Below are 15318 nucleotides of genomic sequence, written 5' to 3'. Positions count from 1 at the left end.
GAAAAAGGAACAGAAGGCAGTTTTGCAACTGAAGCTGGAACAAGCAAGTCTCTCGCCTGGCTGTCTCTCTCTCTCGCTTTCTCCCAAGCCATTGGACCCAGGCAAGACATGTAAACCTCAAGAGATAAAAGACTCTGACATCGAAACAAGTTGAAGCATGAACTGGGCCCCATCGAACAGCAGGATTTACTGGCAACCAAAGACTCCACATTGAACTTAAAGGACAGTAAATACCTAACAGATATTGCCTCAAACTGTTCCCCTTTCTTCTTTCTACTTTCTCTGTCTCTATCTGCGTGTGTGTTTATTGCGTATGTATGCTAGCGTGGTCACGTTGCATATTCGTAGTCGTTAACCAGATTTAGAGTTTAAGATTAATAAACTTCTATCTTTCTTGTTTTAAATCTAAGGAAACCTGTCTGATTTCTTTGCCTTACAATTGGAGTAGTGAACAAGGATTCACTGAGGGGAAGCTAAAAACACAGTGTTTTAAAATTAAACCCTGTTATGATTAAACCAGGCAAAACATTGAGAGGGAACCCCTAGACCCCTTCTCACCTGGTCATAACAGAATAATCTCTTGTGTGAAACTGTATTGGATGCCCTCCAGAAGTCCATGTAGACATCATCCATCAGTGCTCTCCCCTATGCTAGAGAACTCCTCAAAAAATGCAGTAGATTAATTCTTGATTTACCTTAACTCCTGCTTTTGTTTCCCAAATCTGATGGTGCCTTGCACCTTGACAGTCAGCCTCTCAGCTTGGTTTATTCAGTTTAAAATAAAATCCTGCTATAGGAAAGTAGGAATGGACAGGGGGAATTTGAGTTATGAAAACATGGCTTCTATGGGGAAACATAGCTCCAAAACTAGAAGATTTAGTGCATGCTATCGTTTAAATGTCTTAAAGGTTCTGTCTCCTACTGTCTAGTCAGAGATGTAGGAAGTAAACCTGTTTCTACTATCTCTTTCTGTCTCCCTCTCCCTATTTTATTCCATGGACCTTTCTACGCTAGTGGCTGGCAACTTGTACAATAAAGAGTTCAGATTCCATCAGCTTCTTTATATATTACACCTACCCATTCCCTTGTTCTTCTTTCCTATCGATTGATCTAGCAGCATCAACATTTTTACACGGTAACATCCCCAACTCCTTTCCTGTGACTCTTGAATGCGCCTGCATTATATTACTTTTCTTATCAGATTCAGCCTCAACAGCCTTTTCTTGTCAGATTCAAAGATCATCTACTATTCTTGCTTTTTGTTCAATTGATGTTCAACATGTGTCATTAGCAGTGTAACTTAAACCATTTTTTGGACACATTGAAAACATTCTTCTACGTTTTAAGGAATGCAACATAAATTAGCCTACATTGCTTCAAATATATTCAAGATGGAGAAATTACACAATTGCACAGCTCCAAGTAAGATCAATGAGTGTTATGACATCAAAATAATTTTTTGGTGCAATTGTTATACTATATTTCCGTATTGGCACCATGAAAGGATTTTAAATACATCTGCTGCAAAAGTCTAGCTATTGGTGCTGCCCTGATTTTAAAAGCAACTTCATAAACCAGACTGCCTCCAAGAGATGTTCTCACTTTGAGTTTACTGTACAGTTACAAAGCTTGTCTTTTCACTCACTTTTATGCAAAGACTCAGTGCACTTCTGGCACTTTTCTACTGACTGAAGAGCTAACTGTTCCATCAGACATTTTCAATCAAGCAACAGAAATAACCAATTTGGGTGGCACAGTGGGTTCACACCAGCCTGTGTATAGAAAGACTTATTTCTCTACTTAAACGGTTGCAGAGAAAAGCAGGAGGAAAGTAGATATAAGTAACACATTATGACTATGGCTATAAACTGTGTGATGAGTTGACCTGCAAAACCACATTATTCAATTCAGCTTACAATCTTACAGAAGCAGCACCACCAACGCTAATGCTATTAGACTGATCCTCTTATAATGTGTATATGGAGCAGCAACTCAAAGGGAGCAGGATTACAGGACTCTTGCTGAGTAAATTGGACATGATCAGTAGGTAGTCCTGTGGGGACGTGAGGATGGATGTGGCTTTACATTAGAACAGAAAGGTTTGCTATTGCATTACCATCACTAAGTTTAACAGGATCACAGTGCCACTACAGTGAATACAAAGCAACTGTTTATTTATTTTTTGTTTAAGAAGATATTACACAAATAGCAGTTACCTGATCCATAATAGCATTCAGTCTGTTTAGTTCACAGTCTATTAAATATCTTCTTTCTTGTCTTTTGTCCATTTCCTCAAAGATTCGCCTGTACTCTATCACATCAGTGATGCTTCCAACTGATTTTGCTGTAACTTGCCAGTTATTCTGAACGGCAGCTTCCATGATTACCTGAAGGATAGAATATCCTGACAAAGGAAAAGAAGCACAAATGTAAGAATTAAGTGCTGAATTATTTCTGAAGATGGATTTTGTAGAGGTTGTTATTTAGCAGTTGCAAAGCTCTCCAGTTGGTTCCATTGTGCGGGTAGGAGCTGAGGAAACCAATTTGGCAGAACATTTTGTTTGAATCCAGTCAAGCTTCTGCAGAAGAGCTTTCTTTCAGATTTGTGCTACACACCACTGACCCAGAGTTCTTGACAGTCACAAAGAGATGTGATGAAGAGCAACGGTTGGACTTTCCACCGGATTTGAGCCCAGAGATGCACATCATCTGGATGCAAACCAATTACATGCTTAAAAGATCGTGGAAAGTTGGACATAGGTAAGTTACATACATAACTACATTTTGCCCAAGTCTCCTCGATCTGTCATGGCCATCCATCATAACTCTCAGCCTGAATGAATTGCCACCTATAAAACTGGCCATGTCACTGCGAACTGTGAGTATCCTCTAATTGCACTTGTTTGGAGGGTCTCTTAACATTGCTACCACTAGTTTATGTTAGAAATCCTTGTAAAAAAAATCATGCTCGCAAGCCCTATCTCTGCTCCGCCTGACTGTATGCTAGGTTTGTGACAATTAGGAGGCCATCCATTTTATGACAGATAAATTGATACTTTCTGCTGCTACAGTAAATAAATCAAGTCAGGAACTGGTACAGCCTAATGTTTCTGAAATAAATAAATTATGTCAGGATAATACATTGAAATGAAGTGGTCTGACAGGCAGCATTTAACATGAGTCTGGATTTGGTATTTTCTGGAATATTCTGGCTAGTAATTAGAACAGTTTTTTTGGATCTGGATTGCAATGAATCAACTGCATATTTTTACTGCTGTACTGAGTTATTGAGTTTGTTTTAAACTTAATAGCTCTTTGAAAGAAAAAAATAGCATGTACAAACCTCTGACATTCCATATTAAAGTATAACTCTACCTCTCCTATTTTTTTGATCCCCAGACACATACATGTACCAATAATAATAATTAGTGCTGCTATAATGCAAGCAGTTGCCAGTAATAATAAATGCAAGCACAACTGTATCATACCAATATTAGTATAAATATGTGATAATTATAAAAGAGTACAGACGGCCAAAACTGCAGCCTAGTAGCAATAAATTAATGATAATTGCTGCCAGCGCACAGCAATGATACTATAAATATTAATAATACAGCTGCAAATGAATTCCCAGGTCGTATTCTCCATTCAATTGCTACCCTTTTGCCATTCCATCCAAATCTAGATATTGGTCCCCTATCTCCATGTGCAAATTTAACGTGGATGAATATACCAGTCATCCTCTCCTAAACAGAGGCATGGGTAAAATTTTCCCAGGCAAGAGGAGGTGGATTTGGGTGTGTGCAGGGAGTTACATCTCCTAAAAAGTGACATTGGGTCGGGATCCTGACATCATCCCGCCCACTTTCAGGTTTCACCAGGCTTGGTTCTGAAGTGAGTGGGGAACACCTTTGGATCTGTCAGGAAACCTTTCGAGATACTTAAACAGCCAATTAAGAACTGTTTTAACCCTCAATTCTGGATTTAACGGGCCAGGGCACCTGCTTCCTAACCTATCAGCAACTTGCCAGCGTCACTGAGGTGAGTGCGCTATGGGAAGAGCTTCTTCAGTGAAACTGTCAAGCTGGGAAGGCTTTGATCAGTGAAACTGAAGGGCTCCAGCCAACACTTCTTCTCTCAGAGTGACCCTCTAATTTCTTGGCAGGCACTTCATCTGTCTGGCACTTCACTCAGCTTCAGCTGCACTTCCCCGCTGCCGGCCTTCACCACAGCATGGGAGCAGCTACTGCATTTGCACCTTGCACCTCTGATGACAGACAAGAGGAGCACCAACAACAACTCCAAAAGCTCCAGCAGCAGCACCATCACCAGCTGCCTTGTCTTCAGCCGCATGCACCTCCACAGGCCAGATGGGATGGACACCGAAATCCAGCTAGAAGGAGGCGAGACACCCAACACAGGGTGTACAGGCAGAGGATCAGCTCTCTCATTGTGTCTGAGCATCAGTGCCTTAGGAGGCCCAGAGTTTCACGGCAGGTCGCTGCCGACATCTGCAGCCTCCTGGAACAAGAACTCCTTCCCAGTGCAGCTGGTGGGCATACACTGCTAGTGGCCATCAAGGTGACTATTACTGAAGGGCCACCAACCACCCTCCATCCCCCATCCCAGGTCTCTGCCTCTCGTCAAGTTGTGTGCTCTCTTTTTCCTGCAATGACAGAAAGCAGAGAGGTGTGAATATTAGTAATGCCTTGTGTGGAGAGTAGGGAAGAACAATATTTGGGAGGGTGATCGTGATGCATGGGTGCAAGAGGGCAATAGACTGAGGTAAAGGCCTGCTCAGGTCTGCAAATGAGACCCGACCTGAGACCGACAGAACCCCATCTAAGCCCGAGCTCGACCCGGCCCGAGTCCTTCCATTTCTTTCCCGCGCCCGACCCGACCATCAGTTAACCTACCTTCTGTTTTTCACTTTGTGCCTTACCTGCGTAAGCTTAAAATAACTGTAGCAAAACCACCTTTAAAGTCCAAAAAGTAAAGTTACATCAAAGTCACTTACCTGAGGTGGTGATAGAGCATGTCTGATCCGACCCGACCCAAGGCCGACACATGTCGTTGGGTCCTGTCAGGTTTGGGTTGGGTAGCAGGCCTTTAGACTGAGGGTGAGTGCGACTGTTGGCTGCTCAGATGGGGATGTGTGGTGCCTGCAGGGAGCAGGATGAATGGAGCTGCAAGGTGTGTTGACCTGAGACATGCTGTGCAGGTGAACGTTGGGAAAGCCAGAGTGTGATCAGTAAATGATCCCATCATTCCAGCAGGGACTAAGTCTGGAAAATTCCACCCATGATCTTCTCTGTGGTTACTGAAGGATTGGGGGGAGTGGGGTTGAACAGGTCCCTCTGATTATGAGGCTCACAGGTTCATGAGAGGGGGGCTCAGGAAGGCTGCAGATTTCAATAGAAATAAGTGGAAATGGGATTAAGCTGTTCCGGGATATAGTAAACTAGCGCTGAGAAGCAGCATCTCCAGGAGCAAAGGCAGACCCAGGGGCGCAAGTGTCAGGTACGAGAGGCAGGAAGGCAAGACCCTAAGCAGAGGGTCTACCACTAGCGGAGAAGCAACCTGGATATGTAGGAGTGTCTGTTCTGCAGAAGGCTGTGCCTGTCCAGGCAGGTGGTTGCTGATTTGTGTGGCTACATTGAGGTTCATCTGAGGGTTCACAGCAGCCTTCACCATGATGAAATGAAAATGCCCAAGTCTGCCTTAGTGCAAGCACATTCCCAGTGCTTTATCAAAGTACTTTTTTGATATTATTCACAATAGACACACCCAAGTGACCCACAAAATTTCATTACCGACGCGGTGGCCTTCACTCACGGCCACTCCTACGAGGTGCTCCCCCTGTGGCTAAGGATGAGACGGAGGCAGACTGCTCGCTAGTGTCTGAGCCTGAGATGCCCGTAGCTCTCAGTCTTGTCGTGGAGGTGCTGAGGAGGGGCACCTCCAAAGGTTGCTGCACCGGCATCACTGCAGGTACAGCCTCTGCCACAGGGCATAACTCTACAGATGCTTCGCCCGTCGGAGGGGCAATGGAGGTGGATGATGATGATGCAGCCCGGTGAGGGGTAACCCCCTCATCACCATTTGTCATCACCTCAGCCCTCTCATGGCACCCTTGCTTGCTGGAGGGAACCACTAACTGGGGCGCAGCTGGCATCCACTCCAAGCTTCATTGCATTATTTGCACCACTGACTGGTCAATGCTGCAGACTGTAGCATACATTCCATGTATGTCAGTGCAAAGTTCCTGCATCCACTTTGAGTGATGCTGCATATGGTTCTCCATGAGGTTGGCCACTGTCTCAATGGAGGAGCTCATGCGCTCAAAGCTCTGAGACATGTGGAGCACATGAGATGAATGGACTCCTCCATTCTTATCCCATAATTTCACAGTTCCTCAGGTAACTCCAACATGTGGGCACACATCTCACGCTGATTCTCCAGATAGAGCTGCCTATTTTGTGATTCCCTAGGCTCTGCTGCTCCACCATGTGCAGCAGGGCTGCACCTGCCCTCCATCTTCTGAGGGGGACTAACCGCAGCTGACTCTGCTTCCTCCATCTCCCCGCTGTGATGCGATGTGCGCTTCATCCTGTGCCACCTCTAATAACGCGTGAGAACCCACCAAGGTGTGAGTATCTGCACTGGTTGAGAGTGCACAAGAAAGATGTGATGGTACAGGCTTCGAACTATCTTCCTCCTTTGCCTCCTCTGCATCTTGTAGGTGCTGTGTGGATCCTGCCCCTCTACAGCTGACCCTGTGGGAGACATAAGAGATGATGGTGTTGAGAGATCGGAACTTTCAAGAGATGCTCACACTGCTTAAAATAATAAGATGACAGCTCATGCTTGGACTGCTCATTGCTCGGGGAGCGCTACGAACCTAGACATGTTGAGATGTTTTCACCCTGGCCCCCGTTTCTCCGTTCCCAGTGTCCCTGTGTCTTGACACTCTGGTCATGTCAAGGGCCAGCACCTCAAAGTGTCAGCAACATGAGCTGTGGCACCTCACCGTCCACGTGTGCCCTCTTGTTCTCCCTATTGTGCAAATCCTGCTTGGTTCACAAGCTGAGAAGAAAGATACTATGAGGACAGTGCCTCTCTCGCTCACCACTCATAGCTTTTCAGTTGTATGAGATGTTGCAGTGTGCACTCCAGCCTCCTGTCCAACGTCATTAGGATTCTGACCTATGCTTATGGATCTTCATGTTTGCTGGTCAGAATAATTCTATGCACCTTCAGGATGGCCCTCTCTTTTGCACGTGACCAGGGGGCATGCCATCTGGGTCTGTCTTTGGATTCACCTTGCCAGACCTGAGGAGGTCATTGAAGCAGTTCCTCCACTGCACGCACTTCCTCCTCACCACTCCTCTGCTGCTGACCTTGTCAGCCACCTCCAGCCGTACCCTCTTGGTGAGGCTTGCAGGCTTTCTGTTGCCACAGGCATGGTACAGGATGTTTCTGTGCTCAGGCACCACCTCCAGCAGCACCTCCAGTGAGGCGTCACAAAAACAGGAGAGGCGGGGGATGTGAGGGACGGGATCCCTTCACACTTGCCTCTGCTCTGCTCCTACTTCCATTCTTCGGATGAACAGCAACCTCAGCAATGCCTGTCACTTGCCCTTTAAATTGCTGCTGCCTGAGTCACGCATCCTTCCCGCAACCACCAGCGCTAATTTGGCAGTGAACGCGACTCTAGGCCAATTACTTGCTTTCCATGTTAAAATTGCAACACGTGCGAGTTGCCGATGCACTTGGGGTCGGGATCCATAAGCGACTGCGTCATCAGGGTTCTGACCCTGGAATGGAAATCCTGCCTATAGAATCATATAACAGTACAGCAGGGAAGAAGGCCATTCACCCCATCAAGTCTGCAACGGCTCTTTCGAAGAGAAATCCAGTTCATCTCAATTCCCGGCTCTTTCCCTATATCCTTGCAATCTTTCTTTCCTTCACGTATTTATCCAATTCCCTTTTGAAAGCTACTATTCAATTTGTTTCTACCACCCTAGCAGGCAGTGAATTCTAAATCCTGACCATTCGCAGCATGAAAAAGTACTTCATCATGTCACCTCCAGTTCTTTTGCCAATCACCTTAAATTTGTGCCCGCTGGTTATCGACTCTTCAGTCATCGGAAATATTTGCTCTTTATTTACTCCATTTAAATCTTTGGATTCTAAAGTTAAGGAGAACAGTATTTGCATATAGACAGGTTTTAAAGAGTGAGGATAACTTTTAGAAGTTGGAAACAGTGATTTACGTGTTGAAGGTCTTCATGTTCATTTAAAGATTTCATCTCTTGTGAATGACCTAGTGCTGTTGTGCCATGGCTGAGATGGTGGCAGCAGCAACTCGAAGCAGGAGTTCAGGCCCCCCTGCAGTCTGCTTTGGAGGGAGCTGGTAAAGGGCAGAAACATGGTGCCAAACAAGAAAAGGGAAGAAAGAAAAACTCGATTTTCTATTGAATCTTTTTCACCCTTTCAGGATGTCCCAGACTACTTTGCAGCTAATGAAGTACTTATGACGTGCAGCCAATTTGCACACAATGGGCTGTATTTAATAGGAATACCAGAGACGGGCTAGGTGGTGGAGGGCCCGTAACCTTCCCTTCACAAGGCGGTTAAATCAGGGGTGGGAAAGGACAAAGGCGGCCATCCCACCCAGAGGCCAACTGAGGCCCTTATGTGGCCTATTAGTAGCCACTGAAGGCCCTCTTCCCACCACTGCTGGAAATCAACCACCAGATTGGGGGCAGGGGGTGGGGAGGGGCGGGGGGCTTCGTTCACCTTGTGAAATGAGGTGACCACCCTGCAGGCTTTAGGCGAGGGACCTCCTCCGAGGACAATCTGTGGCCCACGGAGGGCCCCCAGTGGCAAACAACCCCCCTCTCATACTACCCCTCTCCCGCACTCATTGCTCACCACCTCCCTGCCCCTACCATTGCCATGCCTGCCGACTGGCCCCAGTGACCACGCCTCACTTACCTATGGGCGGCGCAGTGGTTAGCACTGGAGCCTCACAGCTCCAGCGACCCGGGTTCAATTCTGGGTACTGCCTGTGTGGAGTTTGCAAGTTCTCCCTGTGTCTGTGTGGGTTTTTGCCGGGTGCTCCGGTTTCCTCCCACAGCCAAAGACTTGCAGGTTGGTAGGTAAATTGGCCATTATAAATTGCCCCTAGTATAGGTAGGTGGTAGGGAAATATAGGGACAGGTGGGGATGTGGTAGGAATATGCGATTAGTGTAGGATTAGTATAAATGGGCGGTTGATGGTTGGCACAGACTCGGTGGGCCGAAAGGCCTGTTTCAGTGCTGTATCTCTAAATAAAAAATAAATAAAAAGTCCAGGTCTCCAGCACTAGGCCTGCTTCCAAACCTCCCATGATACCGGCAGTGGCCACTGCTCCTGGTGGCACTGCTGATACAACTGAGCTGCCAGCCCTCTGATTGGTCAGCAGCTCTTGGAGGCAGAATCCCCATCTTTAACAGGATGGGGATCCCAGTGCCGGGCGCTGTAGAATCGGGCCAGGGGTGGAGGGCGCTCTGAAAGGCCGAGGCGGGGTTCCCACTGTCTTTTTGACCCGACACCCGAAGACCCAATGGCGTTACTAAATTCAACCCAACAGGTTCCCACAGACAGCAATGTGATGACGACCAGATAATCAGTGTTAGTTTTGTTGGATGAGGGATAAATATTAGCCAGGACACCAATAAGTTACGCTGTCAATCCATTATGCATGTAACTAGAGACCATAAGCAGGAATGAGATAACCAGTTAATCTGTTTTGGAGAAAACTTCTACAAATAATCCTATGGAATCTTTTGCATCCATCTCACCATAGGAAAATGGCATCACTGACAATGCGGTACTTCATGTGTTAAAAAATTTAGAGGCCTTGAATTTACAACTTTCTGAGCCAACCTGATACTTTGCCCATAGGCCTTAAGTCTAGGCTCCAGATTTTCCTCTTGCTGGTTGGTAAAATCATTTATTTACAACATTGTGAATTTTCTACTACTGTTGATAATTGTTGGATTAAAATATGCATTGGCCAAGTATTAATTCTCTGCTATTTGTATCCCAGCAGCATTTACAACAGTAACAAAAATACAGTGAGCAGGAGGGAGGGATGGCTAAGTTTGACGTTGTAGGCAAAAGGAGACCATTTTATAAGGAGTGAAATAGCATTCTTTTAATCACCAGGAATACTGTTTAATACACAGTTGGAGTCCTGGCCCAATGGGACAGAACTCTAGCTGATTGGGGGAGGAAATGGATCATTTAAGAGACAATACTATAAAACGCAGCAGTGCAGTGTTAATCTTTGTCCAGTCTTATTATTCCTGTCTTACATGTAGAAAAACAGAAAACTGAGAGAAATGGTTACTCTCCCTTTATATCAACCATTAGTGATTCATTTATGTAGTATAAAGAAAGAAATCTCTGTGAATTATTGCAATGAAAAGAGCTCACGGGTGTAGGTGTCACACTGTGTCAGAGTATTGTCATTCCCCCTCTGGAGACTTTCAGAAGAACTGATCTTCTTTCTCTATTATTGCTAGTTAAAGGTCACCAAAGTGAAATGAATGTTGGCTATGAGTCACAGAACAAACCCTACCCTGAACCTGGCACTGTTTCCTGTAGTCTGACAGGTCATAGGATAAAGAATGCAAAGAATCGAAAGGTCACAACAATACCGAGTGTCAATATCAGCGACGTGTTAGCTGTGAGATTGATGATCCACAAGACTGACATAGATTGCAAAGCCATTTAAACATTATTGATCTGTGTTTATTTTTCAAAGTGACATACAGCCCAGCTGGTTATACTGTTAAACCAAAATGACTGACACTAGCGGTGGCTTACTGATATAGTAAGGGTATTTCATTCCAAAACTGTGGATTGAGATTCACTGGTAGCAGGAGCACAGCACTACAACTGGACACATTCCACACCAGACACTAAAATTCTCGGAATTGCCTCCAGGAGCAAAATTGCAATAAATGCATTACAACAGAAAGGGCAGGAAATATAGCTACAGGTCTGCCAGCATCTGAAAGACAAAAGCAGGTTTACATTTCTGGGAGGATCCCTCATCAGAATTAAATAATGGTCTGCATCTGAAACCTTAACCTATCTTCTCTCCTTTGGATGCTGCTGGTTTTGTAGATTTCCAACATTTGCAATTTTTCTTTTTAACTGAATTGTTCTATTCCTAGAGCTGTCAGCCTTCATCTCAATGACTCTCTATACACAAAAGGGATATATTTATATATTTTTTACTTTATATCTAAATTGCTATCTGCAAAATGATTTATATTCAATCCTAGTTTCCTGGAGTTAAAGGTGAATGGCCTTTGTGAATATACATGTAAATGGATAAAGCTATGAATTGTGCAGGCGGTACATAATGGGAAGGGTATTTACAAAACACCTTAGATATTTCTTCAATATTATAGGCACAATATTAATGCAAGTTGTTGTTGATTGAGGGCTGGGGGAAGGAAGGGATGGTCTGGACAAGGTATCGGTGAACTACAGGCTACGTCTGAATGGTGTGTACTTGTTTATTTATACAAATAAATAAATAATGTAGATACTCATCTGCACTTAAAAAAAAATGACATTTGCAGGTTTGTTTTTGGCAAAACCATTTTGACCAGCAGATGTCATAGAATAAAAGTACAAAATAACATCTTCCTATCTTGGAATGCCTCCTGTTTAAAGGATGTGCAGAAAATATTGCAAGAACAAAAACTATCCTTTGTATAAAAATATAACATTATATAGCACAGATAAGTCAACATTTGAAGGCTGTACTGAAAACTTTGGAGTTCCGAAGAAGGGTCACTGATCCGAAACGTTAACTCTGCTTCTCTTTCCACAGCTGCTTCCAGACCTGCTGAGTGGTTCCAACATTTCTTGTTTTTATTTCTGATTTCCAGCATCTGCAGTATTTTGCTTTTATCAAACAGCAGGTCAGTATCCACTGGACCTGCTTATATGATCAGAGAGAAATAACCAGCTATGCTTTGAATTCATTAAGTGATAGTGTACGAGGCTTGTAGAAGATTTTTCCACATCTCTGCTAGATTGAATTATAAAGCTTTACCAATACTGTTGTGGGACGACCTGAAGAGCAAACCACCTGAAGGAGCTGTAAGTGAAGATCACCAGAGGATGAGATGTGATGTCACACATGACCAGGGGGTTATGGGTGGAGCCTGGCAAAGTAAGATGTGTTTAGATGTAGCTCATGCAGTAACTGTTTGTATTATATATATATATATATATATGTTCCAGTTAAAGTATAATAAAACCAACATTACCTTGTAATCCTGTGATTCTTACAATAGATCAAACACCAGAAGGATCAATTAACATTACATGGTGGCAACATTTGGATTTTATTTCTGAAGACCACCAAAGATTACATCGTGCCAACTTTTGATTTTTTTCTGAATAACACACCAGCAAAGAGAGAACAAAGAACAGCCGACTGCCTACCTGAGTGGATGAAGATCCTGGACAGCAGTCAGCAGCAGACCCCACAACACCGCCGCGAGCTAGACTACAGACAGGACCCCAAGATGGGTTGAAATTCTGTGAGTACAGTAGGCAATTTGCCAGGAGACCGAAGCTTTCACCTATCTGGCAGTGGGCCGAAAAAATTGAAAAGCAATAGCTGAAGCCATTATTGTTTCAGCTTTCCTGTTTTTGTTTGCTTAATGGGTGGGGCCAAAGCTGAAAAGTGCAGGAAGAAATTGACAGCACCACTGGCAGTCCAGCACAAAGTAAAAGGCTGGCTGTGGCAGCTGCTGGTATTGCAATCTCCAGCTCGCTTTAAAAACTGTTCTCAGTTTTTAAAAAAGGCAGCTCACAGTGAAAAAAATGACTAGCTGTGTAAACACAGCTGTCGCTTTGTTTAAAAAAAAACGATGTAGTCTCTCAACTCTTAAAGGGGGCAGGCCTGCAAAAAAATGAATCTGTCTTAAAAAGGAAACAAAAGGAAGTGTGCCTGTGAAAGAGAAAGCCTGTAAAAAGTCCAATATTTATAAAAAATCAGGATTAAGACAATGGCTTTCAGATATCCAGTTATAGATTGGAAGGGAATCGAACACAGTGTCTGAATTTAAACTGTTCCGAATGCAAATAGAGTTGCGTTTCCTGGATCAAGAGGTGAGCGAACCAAAGAAACATGCTACCAAAATTAAGTCTCAATGGGCAATGAGGGCCTGAAACAGATCAATATGTCAGAATTGTCAGCTGAGGATCAGAAAGACCTAGCAAGATATGGGCATTTCTGGTGCAGCGACCAATGGTGAAGGTACATTTTTGAGTAAATAAACTTGAGGTTATAACCTACTGGCAAAGGCAAGATGAGTCCATTGACAAGTTTGTTGCAAGGTGCCGAGGCAAATCTTAATATTGTGACCTCGCAGATATTGAATTGTCAGAATAGATTACAGAGCTAGTAATTATGTCTATCCCACTACAGGCCTTTCAAAAAGGCCTGCTAGAGAAAAAGAAAGGGCACACCATAGATGCACTACTCAATGATGGAAGGAAATTTGAAGCAATCATGGCTGGGCGCCAACAGTTACAAGCATTGGAGGCAGCTACGACAATTGGTATGATAATCAAGACTCCTGAAGTCTGCTAAGCATGTGGCAAATATGGCCTGCCTCACCCGATTCGCATTTGTCTGGCATACCAGGACAAGTGCAAAGCTTGTGGCATTCAAGGACATTGAGCAAAGCTGAGCAGAAGGCCGAGCTCAGATACTGCACACAGGAATGGTGGCAGATCACATGCAGAGAGAACATCTTTAAGACAGGATGGCAAATGCAACAAGAGATATGCCAACACAAAACAAAAACCCAAGCAGGTACATCAGGTTGGCAGACAGACAGATTGCCAGGAGGACATGGATGAAGAATGCACTCGTGCAAACAGCGAGCAAGCATTCCACATAGTTAATTTGGATCAACATCTCAATGCTATTACACAATCTGAGGCATTCATCATGATCGGGATTATACGTCCACAGAAGAGTGGCAGGCATAAGCCCAGAGTAAAAATCGGCAAGTGAAAACATTTTGCCCATCCATAAAACGAAGAACATGCAATCCACCACTGTTAGGCTAACTATCTACAATGGTTTTCCAAAGAAGTGCATTGGAATGATAACATTGTCGTGCAGCTATGGGAGCTCCGAGTGGCTACCACAATTTTTTACATTGTAGCCACAACTGGACCAGCTGTCACAGGCCTTCCAATATGCCAAGATTTATGAATCGTCACAATACATGAAGTCAGCACCGCACTGAAAGGGTTGCAGGATGGAGTGCATTGAGTTGGTTAGAGTCCTGAAACTACTTTACCAAGACAGTTTTGATGCAATCAGCGATTTCAAGGGTGATACCATATTGTACGCGAGGTGGATGCAATTCCTACTATCAACACGCCAAGGAAGTGCAGCATGCACATTCAATAGAAGCTTAAAGTGGAGTTGGATGAGATGGGAGTGCAGTGGAGTCATCCGCCGAGTAGACCAGCATTCCGATTGGTACAGCAGCATGACCTGCATGCTGAAGAAAGACGGCAATCTCAGGATTTGCTTAGACCTGTGATGACTGAATTTAGCTCTCAAGAGATGAATGCATAAAATCCTGACCCCAGAGGAGCTGAATCCTAAGTTTACTGGTGCTAAGTGTTTTTCAAAGCTCGACAAAAAGCATGACTACTAGTCTGTCCACTTAGTCAAGAAGTCCCAGTTACTAACAACTTTTGGAACGCCATTCGGGATATACTGTATTAGACAGTTATCTTTTGGTCTGTGTGTCAGCCAGGACATTTGCCAACAATCCATGAACAGGATAATGGAATATTTTCCGGGCTGTATCTGTATAGCTGATGATATTGTGGTGATTGGTGGGCCAAGGCAGAGCCTAACCGAAACTTGCATTGGCTAATGCTGGCTGCTCATCCTGAGGGCCTTCTGTTTAATAGCAAGAAGTGCCAGGTCAATGTTGCGGACATCAAGTTCATTGTGTTTTTATATTCTGTCACAGGAATATGCCCAGACCCAGATAAGATCGAAGATGTCAGAGCCATGCCAACTCCTCAGGACTGGGAAGACCTACCGTGTCTAGGGCTGTTCAATCTTTTGGCCCCGTACATCCCCAATCTCGCTGAATGGTCAGCACCACTTAGGAAACTGCTGTGCAAAGATACTCTTACCTGTGGCAGGAAGACCACCACCAGGTGTCCTTAAAGTTAGTTCTGTCAAGTCAAGACAG

The 15318-nt window shown here is 44.4% G+C and overlaps 1 protein-coding gene across 9 annotated transcripts in view; it reads right to left on the bottom strand.

The window, feature by feature from the left end:
* Positions 1–15318, bottom strand: part of LOC137377583 (glutamate receptor 3-like) — a 415021-nt gene that overhangs the window by 232034 nt on the left and 167669 nt on the right. For all 9 annotated transcript variants that reach the window (XM_068047365.1, XM_068047356.1, XM_068047357.1 and 6 more), the window contains exon 4: positions 2217–2404. In XM_068047365.1, the coding sequence (XP_067903466.1) occupies positions 2217–2404 (188 nt within the window). The remainder of the gene's footprint in view (positions 1–2216; positions 2405–15318) is intronic.

The sequence above is a fragment of the Heterodontus francisci genome, chromosome 15 (assembly GCF_036365525.1).
Source record: "Heterodontus francisci isolate sHetFra1 chromosome 15, sHetFra1.hap1, whole genome shotgun sequence".
Taxonomy (NCBI): Eukaryota; Metazoa; Chordata; class Chondrichthyes; order Heterodontiformes; family Heterodontidae; genus Heterodontus; species Heterodontus francisci.
The sequence above is the reverse complement of the archived record's forward strand: the minus strand, read 5'-3'. Positions and strand labels throughout refer to the sequence as shown.